The sequence below is a fragment of the Falco biarmicus genome, chromosome 6 (genome assembly GCF_023638135.1).
Source record: "Falco biarmicus isolate bFalBia1 chromosome 6, bFalBia1.pri, whole genome shotgun sequence".
Taxonomy (NCBI): domain Eukaryota; kingdom Metazoa; phylum Chordata; class Aves; order Falconiformes; family Falconidae; genus Falco; species Falco biarmicus.
This window is the reverse complement of record NC_079293.1, coordinates 79,317,026-79,335,422: the sequence shown is the minus strand read 5'-3', so window position 1 is coordinate 79,335,422 and position 18,397 is coordinate 79,317,026. Positions and strand designations below refer to the sequence as shown.

General features: G+C 44.2%; 1 protein-coding gene and 1 long non-coding RNA gene across 3 annotated transcripts in view; one reads left to right on the top strand and one right to left on the bottom strand.

Annotated features, from left to right (window-relative positions):
- The window catches only part of TRIM67 (tripartite motif containing 67), a 37,511-nt gene extending 26,223 nt beyond the window's left edge, over nt 1–11,288 (top strand). For both annotated transcript variants that reach the window (XM_056343510.1, XM_056343509.1), the window contains exons 8-10: nt 45–348; nt 7,598–7,760; nt 9,261–11,288. In XM_056343510.1, the coding sequence (XP_056199485.1) occupies nt 45–348; nt 7,598–7,760; nt 9,261–9,326 (533 nt within the window). In that variant the 3' untranslated portion in view covers nt 9,327–11,288. The remainder of the gene's footprint in view (nt 1–44; nt 349–7,597; nt 7,761–9,260) is intronic.
- Nucleotides 11,289–11,420: 132 nt separating this feature from the next.
- LOC130151354 (uncharacterized) lies at nt 11,421–18,356 on the bottom strand. Its single transcript, XR_008822559.1, has 2 exons — nt 17,443–18,356; nt 11,421–17,351 (listed from the first exon to the last, which is right to left on the bottom strand). It is a non-coding gene; the product is annotated as an uncharacterized LOC130151354 (long non-coding RNA).
- Nucleotides 18,357–18,397: the final 41 nt, after the last annotated feature.

Genomic DNA, 18,397 nt, shown 5'->3' with positions numbered 1-18,397 from the left:
GCCCATTCTGCCATAATCCTGCCTTTCCTTTTCCCCTTCCACAGTGGCGTGGTTCACCTTCGACCCCTCCTCAGCTCACAGAGACATAGTGCTGTCGAACGACAACCAGACTGCCACCTGCAACAGCTACGATGACCGGGTTGTTCTTGGCACAGCAGCCTTCTCCAAGGGTGTGCATTACTGGGAACTGCATGTGGACCGGTATGACAACCATCCGGATCCAGCCTTCGGTATTGCCAGGATTAATGTTGTCAAGGACATGATGCTAGGCAAGGACGACAAGGCATGGGCCATGTACGTTGACAACAACCGCAGCTGGTTCATGCATTGCAATTCTCACACCAATCGGTAAGCACAACTTGCACATTTTTCTCATTACTGATAGTTTTTTCTGCTTTGCATCAGAGGAAGGGGTCTGAGCAAGCCATCTAGTCTATTCTCCCTGCCAAATGTAGTTATCTTATTCCTTCTCAGAAATCACTAGTGACAGGGATTGCACCTTTGCAATCGGTGTGAGTGTTTGTTAGCCTCAGTGCTCACATTTTTTTCCTGAGATCTAGCCTAAATCCCCTCTGCTGTGATTTAAGCCCATTACTGCATGTCCCACCCATGGTGTCAGCAAACAGGAGTGCAGCGCGCTGGGATGCAGGATTTCTTTCTCATTGCTGGAGGAGCGCAGCGAGAAAAATGGTTGATTTCCTCAGGAGGAATCTTGGCTGCAGGGTTGCACAATAATTAGGCAAAGCACTGGTGATTCCCAAATGCAGGTGTTATTGCCAGTCCTGAAAGCAGATTAAACGTAATGCTGTAGGTCACACCTCGGGTGGTCTGGACACAAGGGACTGTTTGGGAATGAGGACTCAGGGACAGCTTCTGTCCAACTGAGCCATTGTACTGAAGAGCTTTGAAAAGTGTCTCAGCTAGTACAACCGACTCACAGAGGCGAGGATTTCAGAATGCCCCCGAGCATCATTACCAAACCCTTCTTCCTCCCACCACTCAGAGGCTCTGTATGCTCTATGCAGCAGAGCGGTAGGGAGACATGTTCCAGCTGAAGCTACCGCCAGGGATGGATCACACAGAGACGTGTATCAGCATAGATCCAGTGTTGTGCTGACACAGTTGCATGGCTTTCAGCGCTCATGATAGTTACCTCTGCCTAGTGCTGGCTGTGTTTTCTTGACCTGATGCTGGACTGTGTAGGGAAGACATGATCAACTTCACTTGAAGCTCCCTGGGGTAACACCAGAGCAGAACTGCACTGCTCCCTCTCTACGTCCCATGAGAGGGACGGCCCAAGCTGAAAGTCAGCTGGGTACTACGGGAACCAAGACCCTCAAGAAGATCTCTGCTGAAGAGCATGATTCAGGATCCTAAGTCCCTTGTTCGTTCTGGAAGATGGTGCATTTGTATACCTACTTTATCACGATGGGAGACTGATGTATGCATAAAGTGACTGACCAAGGATACGTAGCAAGTCTGTGGCAGAGCGGGAATCAACGTCGATTTAGTTTTCTACTGATTGTCCCAGCAGGTCTTCCACACTCACTAGCTAAGGTGTTGTTTCTGTTATAAAAAATGATTAAAAGAAAGGCTCGCAGTGGTTTTTAAAATGCTCAAATGCAGGTAGCGTCTCCTTAAAGAAAAGAGTTCATGCCAACGTGCACTGTGTCCTACAGCTGGTCGCAATGTCTTCTGATGAATAGTCATTTATACTCTAATGCATAAGTATACTGCAATTGCTGGGAATTTTTCTTTGAAGCATAGTTTGAATTTGCAGTTCATTACAGACAGGTGGAAGAACCTTGTAGCTGGATCAAAAGCTATCTGAAGTCAATTGGAGTATTTCCCATGGTTCCAAAGACCTTAGATCATGACCTAAGACAATACAGAGTAAAATAACATCGATATAATAAATATATCAAAAGGTTCTCTGTCCCTTTAACATCTTGATCCGATTTAGGGCGGAAGTAATGTTCAGCTGTATTAATTTTAATGCTCTGTGAAACAGCTTATGTTTTCTGGAAAAAAGCTGGCAACCATTCTGTATACTACTGTCCCAGAAACCTATTTTACGGATTTGGTCTTCAGCACGCTCCTCCCGGCAAGGAACACATGAGCTAAGCAAAAGCTTTTTTTCCGGGAAGGACAGACAATGGAAACACTTTGAATTTCCAACCATCCTTCTTGAACAGGAGAACAAAGTGTTTTCTGGTGATGACAGTTTCCAGTTTTTACTAGGTAAAACACAAAGGCTTTGCAGGCACATCCAAGGCATGGATAGACCCATGGAATATCTGTTCAAGTGAAGTACACTTGTAAAGGGCATGTAGTCTTATGAAATCACATGCGCTTCAATGAAATTAGGTCTAGCCATTATATTTTTAACCGTGACAGTCAACTAGGTCAGTTTTTTAACTCATTAGCTGTAATAGTCTTGGGGAAACAGTTATTGCTGCCTAGTTGTTTTTCCCCACTGGACACAAGTGCATGACAGCACAGTATCACAGCCCAAAGGAAATGTATTGTCAGCTTTTAGCCTCTCGGATGGAGACGTGATGGAGGTTACATCTTAGCAATCATTTCCTGCCTCCTAATCTTCATGAGAATACATTAGGGCAACAAATAAACGACTAACTTAAAGGATAAGATGAGGTGGAACTTGAAAGACCTGTTCATGGGACCTGTCACGTTTAGAGCACTTTTCTGTACCTTTCACTCACTGCATGCAAAATTGGACCTGACTATATCCTTAAAAACTAGCATGACTTCTGTAATGCTAGAAGAAGAGGCATGAACAGAAGACTAATGCTATCAAACACAGAGGGAGCCTTTGAAAACGGGTTCAGCAAATTGGTTAAGAAAAAACTTCAGGGCAGGGATATAGCTTTGTGAGGTACCTTTCAGCCTCACTGTTCCTGGAAGTCCGTGTCTGGGAAGGTCATGGAACAGATCCTCCTGGAAGTTGTGCTAAGGCACATGGAGGACAGGGAGGTGATTCAAGACAGTCAGCATGGCTTCACAAAGGGCAAGTCCTGCCTGACCCACCTAGTGGCCTTCTATGATGGAGTGACTACATCAGTGGACGAGAAGACAAATGTTGTCTAACTGGACTTCTGTGAGGCCTTTGACATCGTCCCCCACAACATCCTTCTCTCTAAACTGGAGAAAAATGGATTTGGTGGGTGGACTGTTCCCGTGGATGAGGAGTTGGCTGGATCCAGAGAGTAGTGGTCAACAGCTCAATGTCCAGGTGGAGATCTGTGACAAGTGGTGTCCCTCAGGGGTCCATATTAGGACTGGTACTGTTTCATTGATCTTCATCAGCGACATAGACAGTGGGATCAGGTGCACCCTCAGCAAGTTTGCAGATGACACTAAGCTGAGTGGTGGATGGGACTTGAGGGATGGGACGCTATGCAGAGGGACCTGGACAAGCTCAAGAAGTGGGCCCGTGTGAACCTCATGAGGTTCAACAAGGCCAAGTGCAAGGTCCTACACGTGGGTCAGGGCAAGCCCCAGTATCAATACAGGCTGAGGGATGAAGGGATTGAGTGCAGTCCTGCGGAGAAGAACTTGGGGGTACTGGTGGATGAAAAGCTGGACATGAGCGAATAATGTGTGCTCGCAGCCCAGAAACCCACCTGTGTCCTGGGCTGCATCAAAAGAAGCATGGCCAGCAGGTTGGAGGAGGTGATTCTGCCCCTCTGCTCCATGCTGGTGAGACCCCTCCCAGAGTACTGCATCCAGCTCTGGAGTCTTCAGCACAGGAAAGACATGGACCTGTTGGAGCAAGTCCAGAGGAGAGTCACAAAAATTACCAGAGGAATGGAACACCTGTGCTATGGGGAAATGTTGACAGAATTGGGGCTGTTCAGCCTGGGGGAGACCTTACTGCAGCCTTTCAATACTTAAAGGGGGCTTATGAGAAAGATGGGGCCAAACTCTTTAGCAGGGCCTGTTGCTATAGAATAAGGGGTAATGGTTTTAAATTAAAAGAGGGTAGATTTAGACTAGATATAAGGAAGACATTTTTTACAATGAGCGTGGCTAAACACTGCAACAGGTTGCCCAGAGAGACAGTAGATGTCCCATCCCTGGAAACACTCAAGGTCAGGTTGGATGGGGCTCTGAGCAACACGATCTAGTTGAAGAAGTCCCTGCTCATTGCAGGGGGGTTAGACTAGATGACCTTTAAAGGTCCCTTCCAACCCAAACTATTCTATGATTCTATGAAATAAGCAGGTCACACCACATGTCATGTGCCCGTTGCTAAGAGGCACTGGCATTCATTGCAACTGATCGGTTCCTTGGCCAAGTTCCCAAGGGCAGGAGTACCTGGTGCTACAGGCAATACTCTAAGCCACTAAATGGTTATGTAAAGGAAGAGATGGAGGTTGCACTGAAATGTTTTATGCTGAGAAAGAGTGGGAGGTCAAAATCTAGAGAATTTGGAGTGCAGTCTTAAAACCACCTGTGATCAGGAGAGTCTCTTCACTAACTTCAGAGATCTCAAGACCAGATTTTTTTAACACAGAAATGTTATAATTGACTGAAAAATACTGTCCTTGACAATAGACGTGGTAAAGTTGTTAAGTAACTGTAAAGCTCACGATTAAAATACTGTTGATGGGGAGTTAAATTAATTCTTCAGTTTAATAAAGTTTTCACGAATCGTTAAGCTGTATTTGAAGGTTAGTACTGTTCTGAATTCCTCAAGCCAATCCATGCAGTCCTATTCTGCACGTTGTCCGAGCTGCTTCCGAAAACATCCGACAATAACAGGCTCCACTGCCACAGGCAATGGCATGTTTCATGGTAGCCAAGTTCCCCTCTCTGTACTCTGACCTTCCAGGCTCCCGCACAGCACTTCCACACTCGGGACTTCACGTTGCACACAGAAATAAAAACTTGCAGGGCTGTGGGAAAAGAGGTGTGAGAAAGTGGGATTCACTTGAAATAATGAGTCGTATGTATCTTCAAAGCTGGGTTATCATTTAATGAACGCTAAGTATTTATTGAAGAAGCATCATAACAAACAGTTGTGTTTTCTTTTTACATGGCTTGCAGATTACTAGGGGCCTATGGTATAACTGTCATTAAGTATTATTGTCATTAAGCATATATGTCATTAAGTGTATTTAAAAAGTAATGCATTTTAAAATGCATTACAGCAGCTTTTTTACATGCTGCTACAGAAGTGTACAGGAGAGAGCAACATCAGTTTGAGTCTCTTGAGCTGGCTGGCTTCTTTTATTGCATCTAAGGCATTTATTAGAAAAATGATCCTGTAATACTGTCTAAATGATGTACAGAAGACTGCGGAAATGCCTTGCACAAGTTTGCTCATGAAACTTTGACTCTTCCACATCTCCTCCTGAAGGAAGTGGCCATGACAGCAGTCCAAAAAGCACTGAGGTCCTCAAAGTACTGTTCCCAAAGAAATCCTGGGGTGCTCAGGAAGAGCCTCAGAAAAAGTCCAGCCTCCCTGGTAGCAGCCTGGATACTTGCCTGGCTAAGTGCCCCTGCTTGCCTTTGCCCTGGCTTCATTCTGTGGGAGCTGATTGCTCACCGTGGGGACGTGGCAGCCGAGGAACGGGGCAGTCTGCCTGCTGAAGTCCTGCAAGGCTTGTGGTGGCAAGGAAGGGAAAGGGTCCCCATCGCTCTGCTTTGCCCCCACGCCCCTGTGGCTCCTGGAGGGGCCTCAGCTGGGTCCTGCACTGGCCTCGGCTGGGCTCTGCAGGCAGCATCTCTCTCCTCTTCAGCAGGGCTGTCCCCGGGGGCTGAAGAGGAGTCATTCAATGTCACTGTGCAGCACACAGATAATTAGCCCACAAGAAGCAAATTAGCTTTTCATATAGGAAAGAGCATAATAATCTCAAAAAAGCAAATTTGCTGTTTCTGTTTCCCTAAGAGAATCAATGTCATTTAAAAGGATGTCATAAAATCTATTTTAAAACACTGCAGGATATAAAACATGGTGCCCTACAATCAAAGTCGTTCCTAACCAGAAAGAAAAATAATCTATTTGTAAATAGCTCTAGATCATAGTACTGTTGCTTCCCACAATCTCATGAATTTTATGATTGAGTGCTTTTGATAAAAAAAGCCTAGATACTGAGATGCTGAGGACAAGTAAGCATCTTAACTTTTGTTGGAAATTGACTTTATGGTTTTGGAGAAGAGCTCAAAGAGAAACCTATTAATGCTTATAGGACCAGAAAGCAAATACAAGGAACCTGAGAACAGTAAAGTTTGAAATCTAACACGTCAAGGCCAATTCATGATTCTCAGCTATACTATTAGTGCTTGAAGAGCTTTAAATGGAGAAGTCAGGATAGCATTCTATACTGTTATGCCACAGATAAAACGCCCTTTACCTTCAGAGGAAATGCCATGTGCCACATTTCGTCTAAAGGAAACCAGTTTGTGACACCTAGTGGACAAGATGACAATTTCTTCCCCGCACTATATTCTTCCTAATCATATTTTGAAACCCACACCCCCCCCCTTTTTTTTTTTTTATGTTTTGCCTACCTATTGTGATGAATTTTATGTTAAAATTGAATTAATCTTGTGACTATTGTGTGCCTGAGGGGAGTGCGTGGGACAAGAGACAGCTGCTTCCTTTCCTACTGCAAATTATTTTTGAAATCTGATTTACCCTGAACAAATTGTGTCAGGCTGTAAATCCATCGCAGAGCCCCCCTGATATTAGCAGAGTAGCAGTGCCTGTGGCCAATCTGCATATCTGGTAGATATTTTTGCTCAGCACTCTTTAAAGTAATACAGGGTTTGACTAACCCCCAAATCAAAGTGCATTAATGTCAAATCGCTCGAGCGTGTAATGGCTGGCTGAGTCTGCCCTGGCAAGCTCCTATACCATGGTAGTTCCCAGCAGCTGCTCCTGACACAACCAATTATCACTGGTATTAATAAACATGCCGGCACACTTGAAGCAGCTCGTGGTCTTATAGCTGAGCATCTTCTCAGTCAGGGAGCGCCGCTCATCCCTAACCAGCCCCACCTTCCCTTCTTCCCCGAAACCACTACCTGTTGTACTGGCTCCCTGGTCTCTGGAAAGCCGGCTCCCCTTAGGGGATGCCAAGGTGAGTACTTGAATGGGAAGTCTGAGTCATTGAGCTGTTAGCAGGCATAATTAGAAATGAACACCTAGGAAACCAGCTTTCTGCTTTATCATCCTCTGCTGTGCATCGTTTCACTATAGCAGGGATGCCTTGAGGAGCTGTGTCTCCAGGACTGCTGTCCTGCATGCTCAGTACTGACCTCACCTGCTCACCCTCCCGTCTCTCATCGGCCGATGGGACTTGTTCACTCTGAACCCCATTTTCAGCTCTTAGGTTATAGCTGGAGGAGAGATGGACCTAATTTCTCTTTAGGATCCCCCCACTCCCAGGAATACGGCACATCTATTTCAGATGAAGGTGTGGATCAGTCATTGCCAAATGCCACGAGGATAATTATTTCACCGTGCTGCTCCACGCTCCCTTTGCTTAGCAAGACAGCTTGTCATAGAGAGAGCAGCAGCAGCGTAGCGCTCTGCCTTCACCAGCAGTGTGGTCCCTTTGTACCCTAGGACTGAAGGAGGAGTTTCCAAAGGTGCCACTGTTGGTGTCCTGCTGGATCTGAACAAGCACAACCTGACCTTTTACATAAACGGGCAGCAACAAGGGCCTCCAGCATTTGAAAACATCGAGGGTGTCTTCATGCCTGCACTGAGCCTCAATCGAAATGTCCAGGTAAGTCTTCTGCAGCTCAGTCCCACTCACCCTTCTCACCTGAAGGAGAATGTATGCTACCGGCCATTGCCACTGGGGCTGGTAATGTCACCTGTAGGTAGTCAGTATGGATAGGGGCTCCTGCCTTCCAGGCTGACACCTGGGCTACTAACACTTCTTGGAAAACTGCATTTGGCCTTCTGCCTTGCCTCACAGCTGTAAAAACAAGTAGGAGTACCGGCACATGATAATTCTAACACTTATTTTGCTGCAATGCTCCACTTGGAAAGCAGTGGTGCTAAGGCTTCCTCAACCTGTTTGACTAGAAAACCATGAGTATGCTAATTCCTCTTAGATCTTATGTTTGGAGATTGTTAACTTTGGTGAGAGACAGCAATGTGAGCAACACAGTGGTAAGGAGAGCAAAGACAACACAGGTCAGAGAATTAGTGCAACAGAGAAGACCCGGTCAGCCCATCATTCCTGCTCTTTCTGAATTTGGGAGATGCTCTCTGTTCTCAAGAGGATCTCCTCTTGGAGGAACCCTCTTTAAATATGATGTATTTTTACTTCAAGACCACTGCATATGGCTAGAAACAGGACGTGGTGTAAGGGAGAACCTATGAAAACGCCCAGGAGCCTCAGACTGAAGAAGTCAGCTTAGGTCAGGTAGGACCAATGCAGCCAGGGTGGAACACTCATCATTTAAAACACCCAAACCAAAACCAGAAGCCTTGCATGTCTTATCAGTACATGAACATTTAGCATTCATTACTGGTGACATCCAAATCTGTCAAGAAGATTTCATAGCTTTGTTCTATTTGATGCACCAACGTGGAAGACACGGGCGGTTCTCCGGGCACCTCACTGCCATATTCAACACAGATTTTTACTCACAACTATGTTTAGTTTTAGCTACCTGCATCCTTTTAAGTGCCTGGCTTGCATTTCTTACCACAACCGAGTTAAGGCAGAGTGTGGCTGACGTGGGGGCAGCGGAAAACTATTGAGACTAAACTTGTGTTTGCTGTTGAAGGGTGCTCTGGTACGTCTGTGTGGGAACCCTGACCTTGTAGGACGTCAGATTACAGAAGGAGAACTAAAATGTCTTGTGCTCTGTCCTGCCAGGACAGCAAAGATAAAAGGGTTTTCTTCTTTTGAGTACACGGGCTCTACTGTGTGATCCCTGCCCTGAAGCGCTGGGGGTCCCTCACACAGCGACACCATCCACCTTGTGTCTCACCAGCAGCACTGCTGGAGGCCTACAGCTGGTGGCTGGATTTGGGAAGAAATTACAGACACCTGGCTTCTAGACCTCGGGGTGTTCAGACGGGAAGGGGGAAGGAGACTTGTTTATCTCAGGCACTCAGTATCTCCTCCATTAATACTCTTAATGGCTTAAACCTGGACCTGAAGTCCCCCAGCCCTTCCTCTGTCATTTGCTTGCTCTTGGCCGTCAGGAACGCTTTCTGCTGAGGATGTCCCACTTTTGAACCTACATGTTATTTCTTCTTTGTGCAGGTGACCCTGCACACAGGACTGGAGGTGCCACAATGTGTAAAACAGCCCAAGTTGCCCAACAACTAAAGAAGCCCCTGCCGGACCCTGCGCTGGATTCTGTAAGCTCTCTCAGTGTGATGTGGCACTTCTCAGTAAGTCAGTAAAAAAGCATTCTCTTCCCGGACTTAACACATTGTACAGCGTGTTGCTCACCGAATAATCCACTGGTTACAGCTAGCCCACTCCATTTTTCATTTAACAGCCATAGCAAGCATACCCACTGACCTGGCACCCAATTGCAGATGGGTACCTGGGCGTATCTACACTGTATTGCATACGTATGAACACACATGCGTGCACACACACACACACACACGTACATTTATAAAGCAAAAGGTTAAATGAGTGTATTTGCTCTCTCATGGCTGGTTTTCAGCTTGGATATTAGGTGTGCCGGAAAAAGTGGGTAAGATTAAAGCTGAGGGACAATGGCTGTTGGAGCAATTTACCAGTGGGTGAACTGGATTCTCTTTGCCACCTGAAGTCCTTAAATCAACGAAGCATATGTTTTGACAGCTGAAGTGGATGCTGTGTGCTCAAGAATTCCTGGTTGTCCATTACATTCAGGGGCTCAAATGACCATTAATTATTCCTTCTGGCTCTAGACTGCAGTAAGCTATGGGATAACATCCCTTTAGAATTCAGTGGCAGAACTTAACGAGAATAAGATTGGTTTCCAAGCACTGCCATGTAGTAGTTGTGCTCATTTTAGCTAACACCATGATACATGCAGAATTCAGATATGAAAAGTAGAGAAAAACATCCTTGACACATTTTAGTGTTTTTTATTTAGGTGTGATTGTGGAGACTATCAGACACAGAAGATCTGATCAGCACAACTTGAGAAAATGGTGCAGGGGAGATCCCCTTGAATTTAATTGATAAGAGATTTATTTATATATGACACATGTAAAGTATACCATGTAGAGAAATGCTGCTTTCTAGCCTTGATCCTGATAAGCCCTGGGCAGCTGTAGTTCCAATGTAGCTTTGAGATCAGAAGCCTTAATTTTCTATTAGATTAGTGTGAGCTAATTAATGTCTTGATCGTAATGAAGCACTTGAGTGAGAGAGATTCGTAGCATTAATGTGAAATCCATCCCTAAGATTTTTGCTGGATTGGGACAAAAATCTTTTGTAAGACTTAGATATCTGTGTCTGGCATCTCCCATGGAAACAAGCAGCTGTTTCAGGTGCTGGCTGTGGCAACTGGAGTCTGACTGACAGGGAACTTTTCCCACAGCCATGGCACTGTCACCTGCACGCTGTTGTCAGAAAACACGTTGATTCGTGTGTGTGCCGCTTTTCCTCTGAACCCAGTTAACATGTGCATGTGTGTGTGTGTGTATAGCAGGAATGTGTAAGGACAAGACGCAGCAGACTGAGCCCATGACTTCTCAGGCTCTGTCACTCAAATCCTACGTAAGCGTGCTATCAAACAAGAAAAGCATAAACTCTTAAATGCCATCAATGTACTCTTTCCTTTTTTAAAATCCTGCTGCTTATACAAATTTTCCTCTCCAAGCATACGTATACGCACATGCATATTGTTATCAGACATGTAATCATTAAACCTGAAAACAAATATTCTAACCAAAACCCAGCTTACTGCCTTGCATTAAACTACAGCCACAGGACAAACAGCCCAGGCCTGTCTTTGGGCAGCCTGCCAGCCCCCAAGCATCCTGCTGCAGGTCCACGTCTGGTCTCTGGCCGGAGCACATCACCCAGGTAATGCTGAGCGATGGCAGGGCTTCCCTGTGGCAGAGCGGCCAGGATCCTCCCTGGGGTCATCCCACCTCCCAGCCATTGTGGGGAGGGGGAGGCAGCCCATAACGAACCAGTCCTGGGCTATTGCACAGACAAAAAGCAGTCTGCCATCATGCTGCCTTTGACCAACCAAGCATCCTGGAGCCCACCCCTCCTGCAGTGCACCTTCAGCGATGTCAAGACTGAAATAGGAAATAAAACCAACGACGGGGAAAAAATAACGTAAGCGTTTAAGTGGGAAAGCAACGGTACTTCTTCCAAGTCTGGAATAGATTGTATTAGTACACTTGTAGATATTGGAATAACTGTGCTACACTCATCTTGGTTTCTTAAAGAATAGTAGAGACCAACTGTGTCATAAGTTTCAGTTTTATTTAATACCATATGAACTCACGCAGGATTTTCTAATTAGCGGGTCTGTTTTAACCTACCTCAGCTAGAACGCTACCGGACCCCGAATTTCCTTGAGTGTGCTCTTCCACGAACCTAACAGTTGTAATCACAGCATTGGCTTTGGGTATTGCCAGTCAGAGCAGTGTATGGGAATACTGTACATAAGTTGCACATAGTTTTTTATATTGGGAAACATCCCGTGATAATTTTAATACAGAAGGCACTCCACTTTCACTTGTATTAAAAACAAAAGGGCATTGTTTGTTTTGGGACTGAACCTTTGTCTTTACTCCCAACTTCTGTGAAGGAAACTCAAAGGGATTTACATCTTTCCAATCTTCAACCATTGCCAGATGTTTCAAATTAATTCTGAATGGGTTTTAGAAGTGTTTGCAGTACTCTGTTTCGGTTTTCATAGTTGCTTTGGTATTGGTTCCTGGTGTGTTATACTTTGGGGAGAACACAGGGAGTGATACAGGTTACTAATTTCTAATGGAAATATGGACAACAGGTAGGGACATCATTCAGAGCTGTAAAGAAGCTTGTTTGTTTTCCTCTACACATTCTAACATTCATAGAAGTAGGGTACAGACTGGCTACACCATTACAGTCTCCTTTTACCTTAGTGGAAATGCAAGTAAAATAAAAGGAATACAGCTAGAAGTAGTTAACCTGCATTAGTAAGACTAATTTAGCCTAGGTCAAAAATAAACAAAGTGGTTGTACACACATTCAAGGACTTATAGCATGACCCATAGCAATAAACCAGTTACCCCAATAGAACGTAGTCTTATGACTTCAGCTGGATACATTTCGGTAGTTTAATTAACAGAAATAATGCTTAACTAGTTAGAATTACGCTAGGAAACTACTCCATATGTGAATATTTATGCAGAGCATCCAGATGGCAGTGGTCATCTGAAATAGGGAGAATAGAATTTTCCCTTTGCAGAACAGCATCAGGTGGGGAGAAGTGGGGCACTTCCATCTCCCTGATCAGGCTGGAGGTAGTTTGCTTCTCTGCAGGTGACTCCTCTGAGGTCTGTCTCATTATAAATCCAGCAGTTTGCATGATCTTCATCTACAGCATCTCTTGTATCAGTTTTGTTTCCTCCAAATCCCTTTTTTAGGAGGGAGTCAGCCTTTAACACTATGGTCCTTGCAAAAATCATGTTGCCGACTGTCCGGGGGGAGCCCAGAGGACTGAAGAGTAGCATAGATACTCAAGGGGACCACTCTGGATGCTCTTGCTTCCTTGCGATTCCTCGGGGTATTTGTGCAGAGAGGGTCTCCACGCTCCTCCAGCACCTGGACCCACACAGACCTGTCTTTCATGGGACTCCTCGGCTCCTAGATGCCAGGCTGCTCCTTATAAGCAGGAGAGCAGAGCCTTTTGCTCTGGATGAACCCCATCCACTGTAGTACAGAACCCGCTCATGGTAGTTGTAAATTGACTTAATGTTTAAAAAAACCCCACAACCCAACGCAAAATCACAAACCAACCAACCCTCCCCTCCTCTAATAAACTTCACAAAGCCTGACCTCTGCATACACCAATTTGGAACCTCTGCACAGCTGCTAAATAAACACAGCAGGCAACCTTTCTGTCCTGCAGAGCAACAAGGGACTCCTAGTTTTCATCTACCCCTGTGAATCCCAACCTTAGCCTTTGTGAACCTTCCTCCTGGCTTTCTCCTCACAAATTTCCCTGCTAATTTTGGTGGGAACAAACAGAAGAAACGTGCCGTCAGGAGCATTGTCAAACGTCCCAAGGCGTGCAATGCTATGCAACTTCCACTCCCTTATTTTCTCTCATCAACTCAAAGAGAGCTCACAAGAAGTTCCTTTCCAAGACTTAATGTCAATATGAGCACAGGCCATGCTGACAATCCCTTACTGCTTCTGCTGCGGAAAGGTATGCGCTATAACATAAATGTCAGTGAGGACAGTAGCATACTATGATGTATCATGAATTCGGAAAGCAATTTGGCTTTTAAAAACAGAAAAGATAGGCAAATAGCATTGTCACCTCCTGTACTTGCCTAGTCAGTTAAGATACATAGAAGAAAATATATTGGACTGAAGAAAATATTTTTTTTTTAAAAAAAAGCATAAGCTTACATCTAGCAGAGTTAAGAGGAAAAGTATTAAATGTAATTTATTATATGCATAATGTTCCATTGTCTTGTAAATAATGCCATGATAAGTGTATTGCCGTAGTTTGTTCTTGGCTGGTGATAGAGTTCTGTCGTAGTGCTATGTAAGCTTTTATTTTTATTTTGTGGTTGTATTTTTTTTCCCCAAAGTGTAGTTAGTAAAGATGGCAGAGAGCATCCAATATTCTGGTTTCCAAGTTGTTCTAGAGCAAGAAAGAATGTGAGATGCAGCTTTTTTTTCTTTCTCACATAATATCTCCTAAACAAGGTAAGAGAGATGAGATCAAAGCTAAGCTGCCGTTACCACTGTATGAAAAACACCGTGTTTGCAACTGCCAACAAGAGGTGGTGCATTTCTGGACCACAATTCAGATTACCTGTTTTTGCGAGAAGGGATGCCAAGTACCAACAGTCTGGCAACAGCAGCTTTCTGGTGCCATCTAGCACATCCTTTGCTCACAGAAAGATGAGGAAAGAGCTATTAGACCTAATCTCAGGCCTTACCAGCTTTGCAGCGTTCTGTTTCAATAACAAAGTCAAGAATTCAACTTTGAACCAAGCCAGGTAATATGAAAACCCCAAGCATCTTGGCTAGATCAACTTTGGAAGAAAGACTACAGTTTCAAGTCCTTCAACAGGTTATGGTAACAAATCAACCACATTGCAAATGTAAAAGGCACTTGTCACTGAAAATTACTAAACTAAATTGGAGAGTCTTTTTTTTTTTTTTTTTTTTTTAATTAAAAGTAAGCTGCTTCTAGTTTTTACTGACAACATTTCTGGCAATTCCTCTGCCCAGCACTACTGAATGCTGCACACACACAACTGGCTGGAGCAGCAGCCTGAAGCACAAATCCATCATAAATAAGACGCACTTGGTCTTCTTAGGTGCAGAAGCCCATATGCAAGCCACAGAGACTAGATGTGCAGGGCTCTGCACCTTTGCACAATACAGAAGGCAGACGCGTGTTTTACTGACAGAGACACTCAGCAGCATCTTCCCCTTCTGTTAAGTGACCTTTTTGTTACATTTGTTATTGCAAACAGATCCAAGCAGAATTAATTACAAAATTAAGTTTTATGCTAATTGGAGGATTTCTCACGTTTCCTTGTGAAGCAGTAGATAGAAATATTCCTGAGTTCCGATTGCATTCCTTCATCCCCCACTTCCCTTAAATGTTGTCAATAAAAACACTAACCTTTCTAGGTAGCATGGTGAGAAGACATTATGTGATGAATATTAAAAATAAATGCATGAGGTAAATCTGCTGTTATTTCTGATTGTTACATGAAGCATGACTAAGACTAATTTAAATGTTGGCAACCAAAAAAGTGCAAAGGAATAAGTGTTCACATCTGGTTAAATGAAAGACGAGAAGCTGTTTTGCGTTTTCTTCTTAACCATGACATTTTTATTTTATCGTCATTTCCCATAGCTTATACGGATTTGGAGCTGGTGAAATATACATCTCTGCTGTATGTGTCTGTCACCAGATCAAGAGGAAAATACAAACTTTTTATAATTTTGTACCTGTAGCAAACGTTTGTATTTTTTGAATTGGAAACAAACTGCTTTTTGTCTTTTGGTCCGACTAAAACTTTGTGTAGTATTATTAATACCACCCTTTTGGAAAACCTGATGTATAAGTTTATGCTGTTTTACAGTTTCTAAATAAATTCTTAAAACATTGCCAACAAATTCAGCACCAGTACCCAATTTATTATTCCAAATTATTATTAAAAAACATAATGTCATAATGTAGATGAAGCAGTCATGCAGAATGCACGCCTGACTCTAACTGTGGATACCTGCTTTGTTACCACAGTCAAGAATAACACAGTAGCTGCAGAAAGTCAGGAGTCCTCAAAGCAACCATCTGTGCCTTAACTTCACACATACACTGGATTAAGTGGCGTGAAACACCTTTCTTCGTCAGCACCACTCTTGTTAGCCCTGGTGCGTGTTGGTTACTGAGGACCTGGGGGTGAGTTATGTAGCTCAAATCCATCTTAGAGACTCTGGGCGAGTTCCCAGTCTCTGCTTCTGACACTGGAGCAAGCAGAGCCTGGAGCTGTGACACCAGTAGGATCCGACTGGAAAGACCTTTGGGTAAGTGTAAAAGCCAGACTGGGCAGAAAGCTTGCCAGGGCAGGAAAGACAAAACTTTGTGAGATGGTTTAAAATGACACGTCCTCTTGCAGCTGCACACATCTGCCAAGCAGATGCCTGTGAGGGACTGAGCAATGCTACAGAGGCAGCACACTCAGCCCCTGCAAAAAGGCACTCGTCGAAGCTATGCAACCTTCATAAATACCTGTTAATAAAGCAGAATAAAGCATGCTGACACACTAACAGCAGCGGCAGGGGAAGAAACAGAAACCCAGCCAAAACCATCAGGAGTAAGTGTGTGGAGACACCATCCATCATGACCTTTTTTTTTTTTTATCTGCAAGAGACAACAACTTGGCATCAACTCCTCCATGGCAAAGGGTCTGACTGGGAGGAATGACAATTAGAATGGGTTTAGCATGCGGGGAAATGGGAATAAAGCTGCCACAGGAAAAGGCATGCGAAAGAGAGCAGATGAGAAATGCTTGCATTCTTCCTTTATCCCTCATTCCTCTTTTTCACTGCATGTAGAGGACAAAATAAAGATGGTCCCTGCTCTGCATTGCCCATCATCAATCAGTTGTTCAGTCAACACTGGCTTTTGTTTATCAGTACATGCTCCAAAAGCAACACAGCTTGCTGCTTGAACATACACTTACATACTCTGTTAGTAACACTCACCAGCCCAGAGAAACACAAGGTAACAGGTTGTCAGCAGTTTTGTTTGCCAGATGTCAGCTGTTAGCATTTCTGTTAATGCATCTAGTAACAAAATAGGACTGAAGGTACCATGCCTGAGAACAGCACCTTAAAAGGATGGCCAGCTCAAATCACCTTGGGGATTTGATATCGAAAAGCAACCTATCACCATATAACAGAAAACCTTTCATAATGCATACACACCGATGTTAAACAAGTTAGGAAATGCAAAAGTGTGAGTAAGCTTTTGGGTTTTTTCCCCCAAGCTTTCATGTTCCACTGTCAGCTTGGCATTTCAGTTTTCAACTTGTATTTTAAGAACGGATTTTTTTTTCCCAACTCTTCTTTAACTGACTGTACAAGCTTGAGACCAGGACTACAAAAATTAAGACACTCCACTCTGAGCAAGTTTCACTCCTAAATAGCTTTTGGGAGCTGTGGATGTAGAAGGTGAACCCTTTAGATTACCAAAGCTGATTGAGGACAAACTCACACAACACATTATACCCAAAGCCAGCTGAACAAAACTTGATCTAGAAGTGAGCAATGAGAAACCGAGCTCAAGGGTTAACCAGGAGTTAAAAAATACAGGTCATCCCACAACATCTGTTGCCTCAACAGGTCTCGATGCTCTGTACTCAACTGAGTGATTATACCTTCACACGCAATCGTGATTTGACACTAAGTTTGTAACCAGACAGGATTGTTAATTCCTGTTTGAATCTGCAACGAATACTGAATGAGAAGAAATCAAATTATGCAATTATGAAATGGGACGACAGTATTTAGCAACCCAGCTCTGCACACCCCTCCTCCTCTCACATGGCTCCAGAAACACTCCCACTTTTTACCTGGCTCTCGTTCCCTCCGGGCGCTCTCCCTCCGCTTAGTCCTCACTGTGTTGGCAGGGCTCTTCTCCAGGACCTGAAGATAAGGTGGAAGGTGTGGGGGTAGAAGCACACCAGAAAGCATCCCCTTCTGGTGTGGCTCTCGCTGCCCCAGAGCATTTGCCTACCCCGTGGGGAGAGCAGCCTCCGATGCTGCTCTCTGGGGAGAGGACCGTGCTCCTGGCCTTGCTGCGAGCTGACACAGACGTCCCCGCTCACACACGGTTACGGATCACCCCACCTAGGCTCCCAGGTGGCAGCCAGAAAGTGTGCTTCGCCTCCCCAGCCCACAGCGGTACGCTGAATTTCACCAATATGCCTAGAAGTTTCTCCATTAAGGGCTGTTTTCTTTTGCCTATACACCTGTTTTGCTGCTAGAGCTGTTCAAACAAGCTCCAGCTAACCTTATATATAAACAGCATGAACTTTTCCCTCTGTCGTTTAATAGTTAACCTTATTTTTGCCTCCCCTAAAACATTCAAGTTTCTTTAGCTTGAGGTTGAAGGGAGAGGACGTTTTGGAAGGTTACTAACCACTGCCACTTCTAATGAAAACACAACCTTAAAAACAAACAAAAAACCATTTTAGCTACAGAGGACAAAACTGTTCTTTCAGAAACACCAAATTGCTGAAATCCAAATAGCACTAAAACTTTAGTTTTGACAAAGAGTTCACAGAAGAGCCTTATGAGGCAGGGTAACACTGATCAAAACAAACATGGGTTAACCGTGAACAACCACTAGCTACCGAGTGTCTATGCCTCATTTGGCTCAGTCTTGCGTGGTTCTGTTTTCAAAAACAAACCAACCAAGCCACTAAACCAGCATTTGAAACAGTGCTTAACTGGAGATCTCTGCAGAGGTATGCAGGTTGAGTCTGTAACTCTTACCTGGGACAAAACTTCAGAAAATCTCATTTTCATTTCAAAGCAAATAATTTTGAAACCTTTAAGAGGTTTTCCTGGACAGGAAAACTGTTATGCACTTCCGCTATCCACTAACAATTCATAAAGATACAGAAACAGGTGTATGCCCAGTAAACATTTGGAGAATACCTACCTCAGGTTCAGAGAAAGTAAGTTAT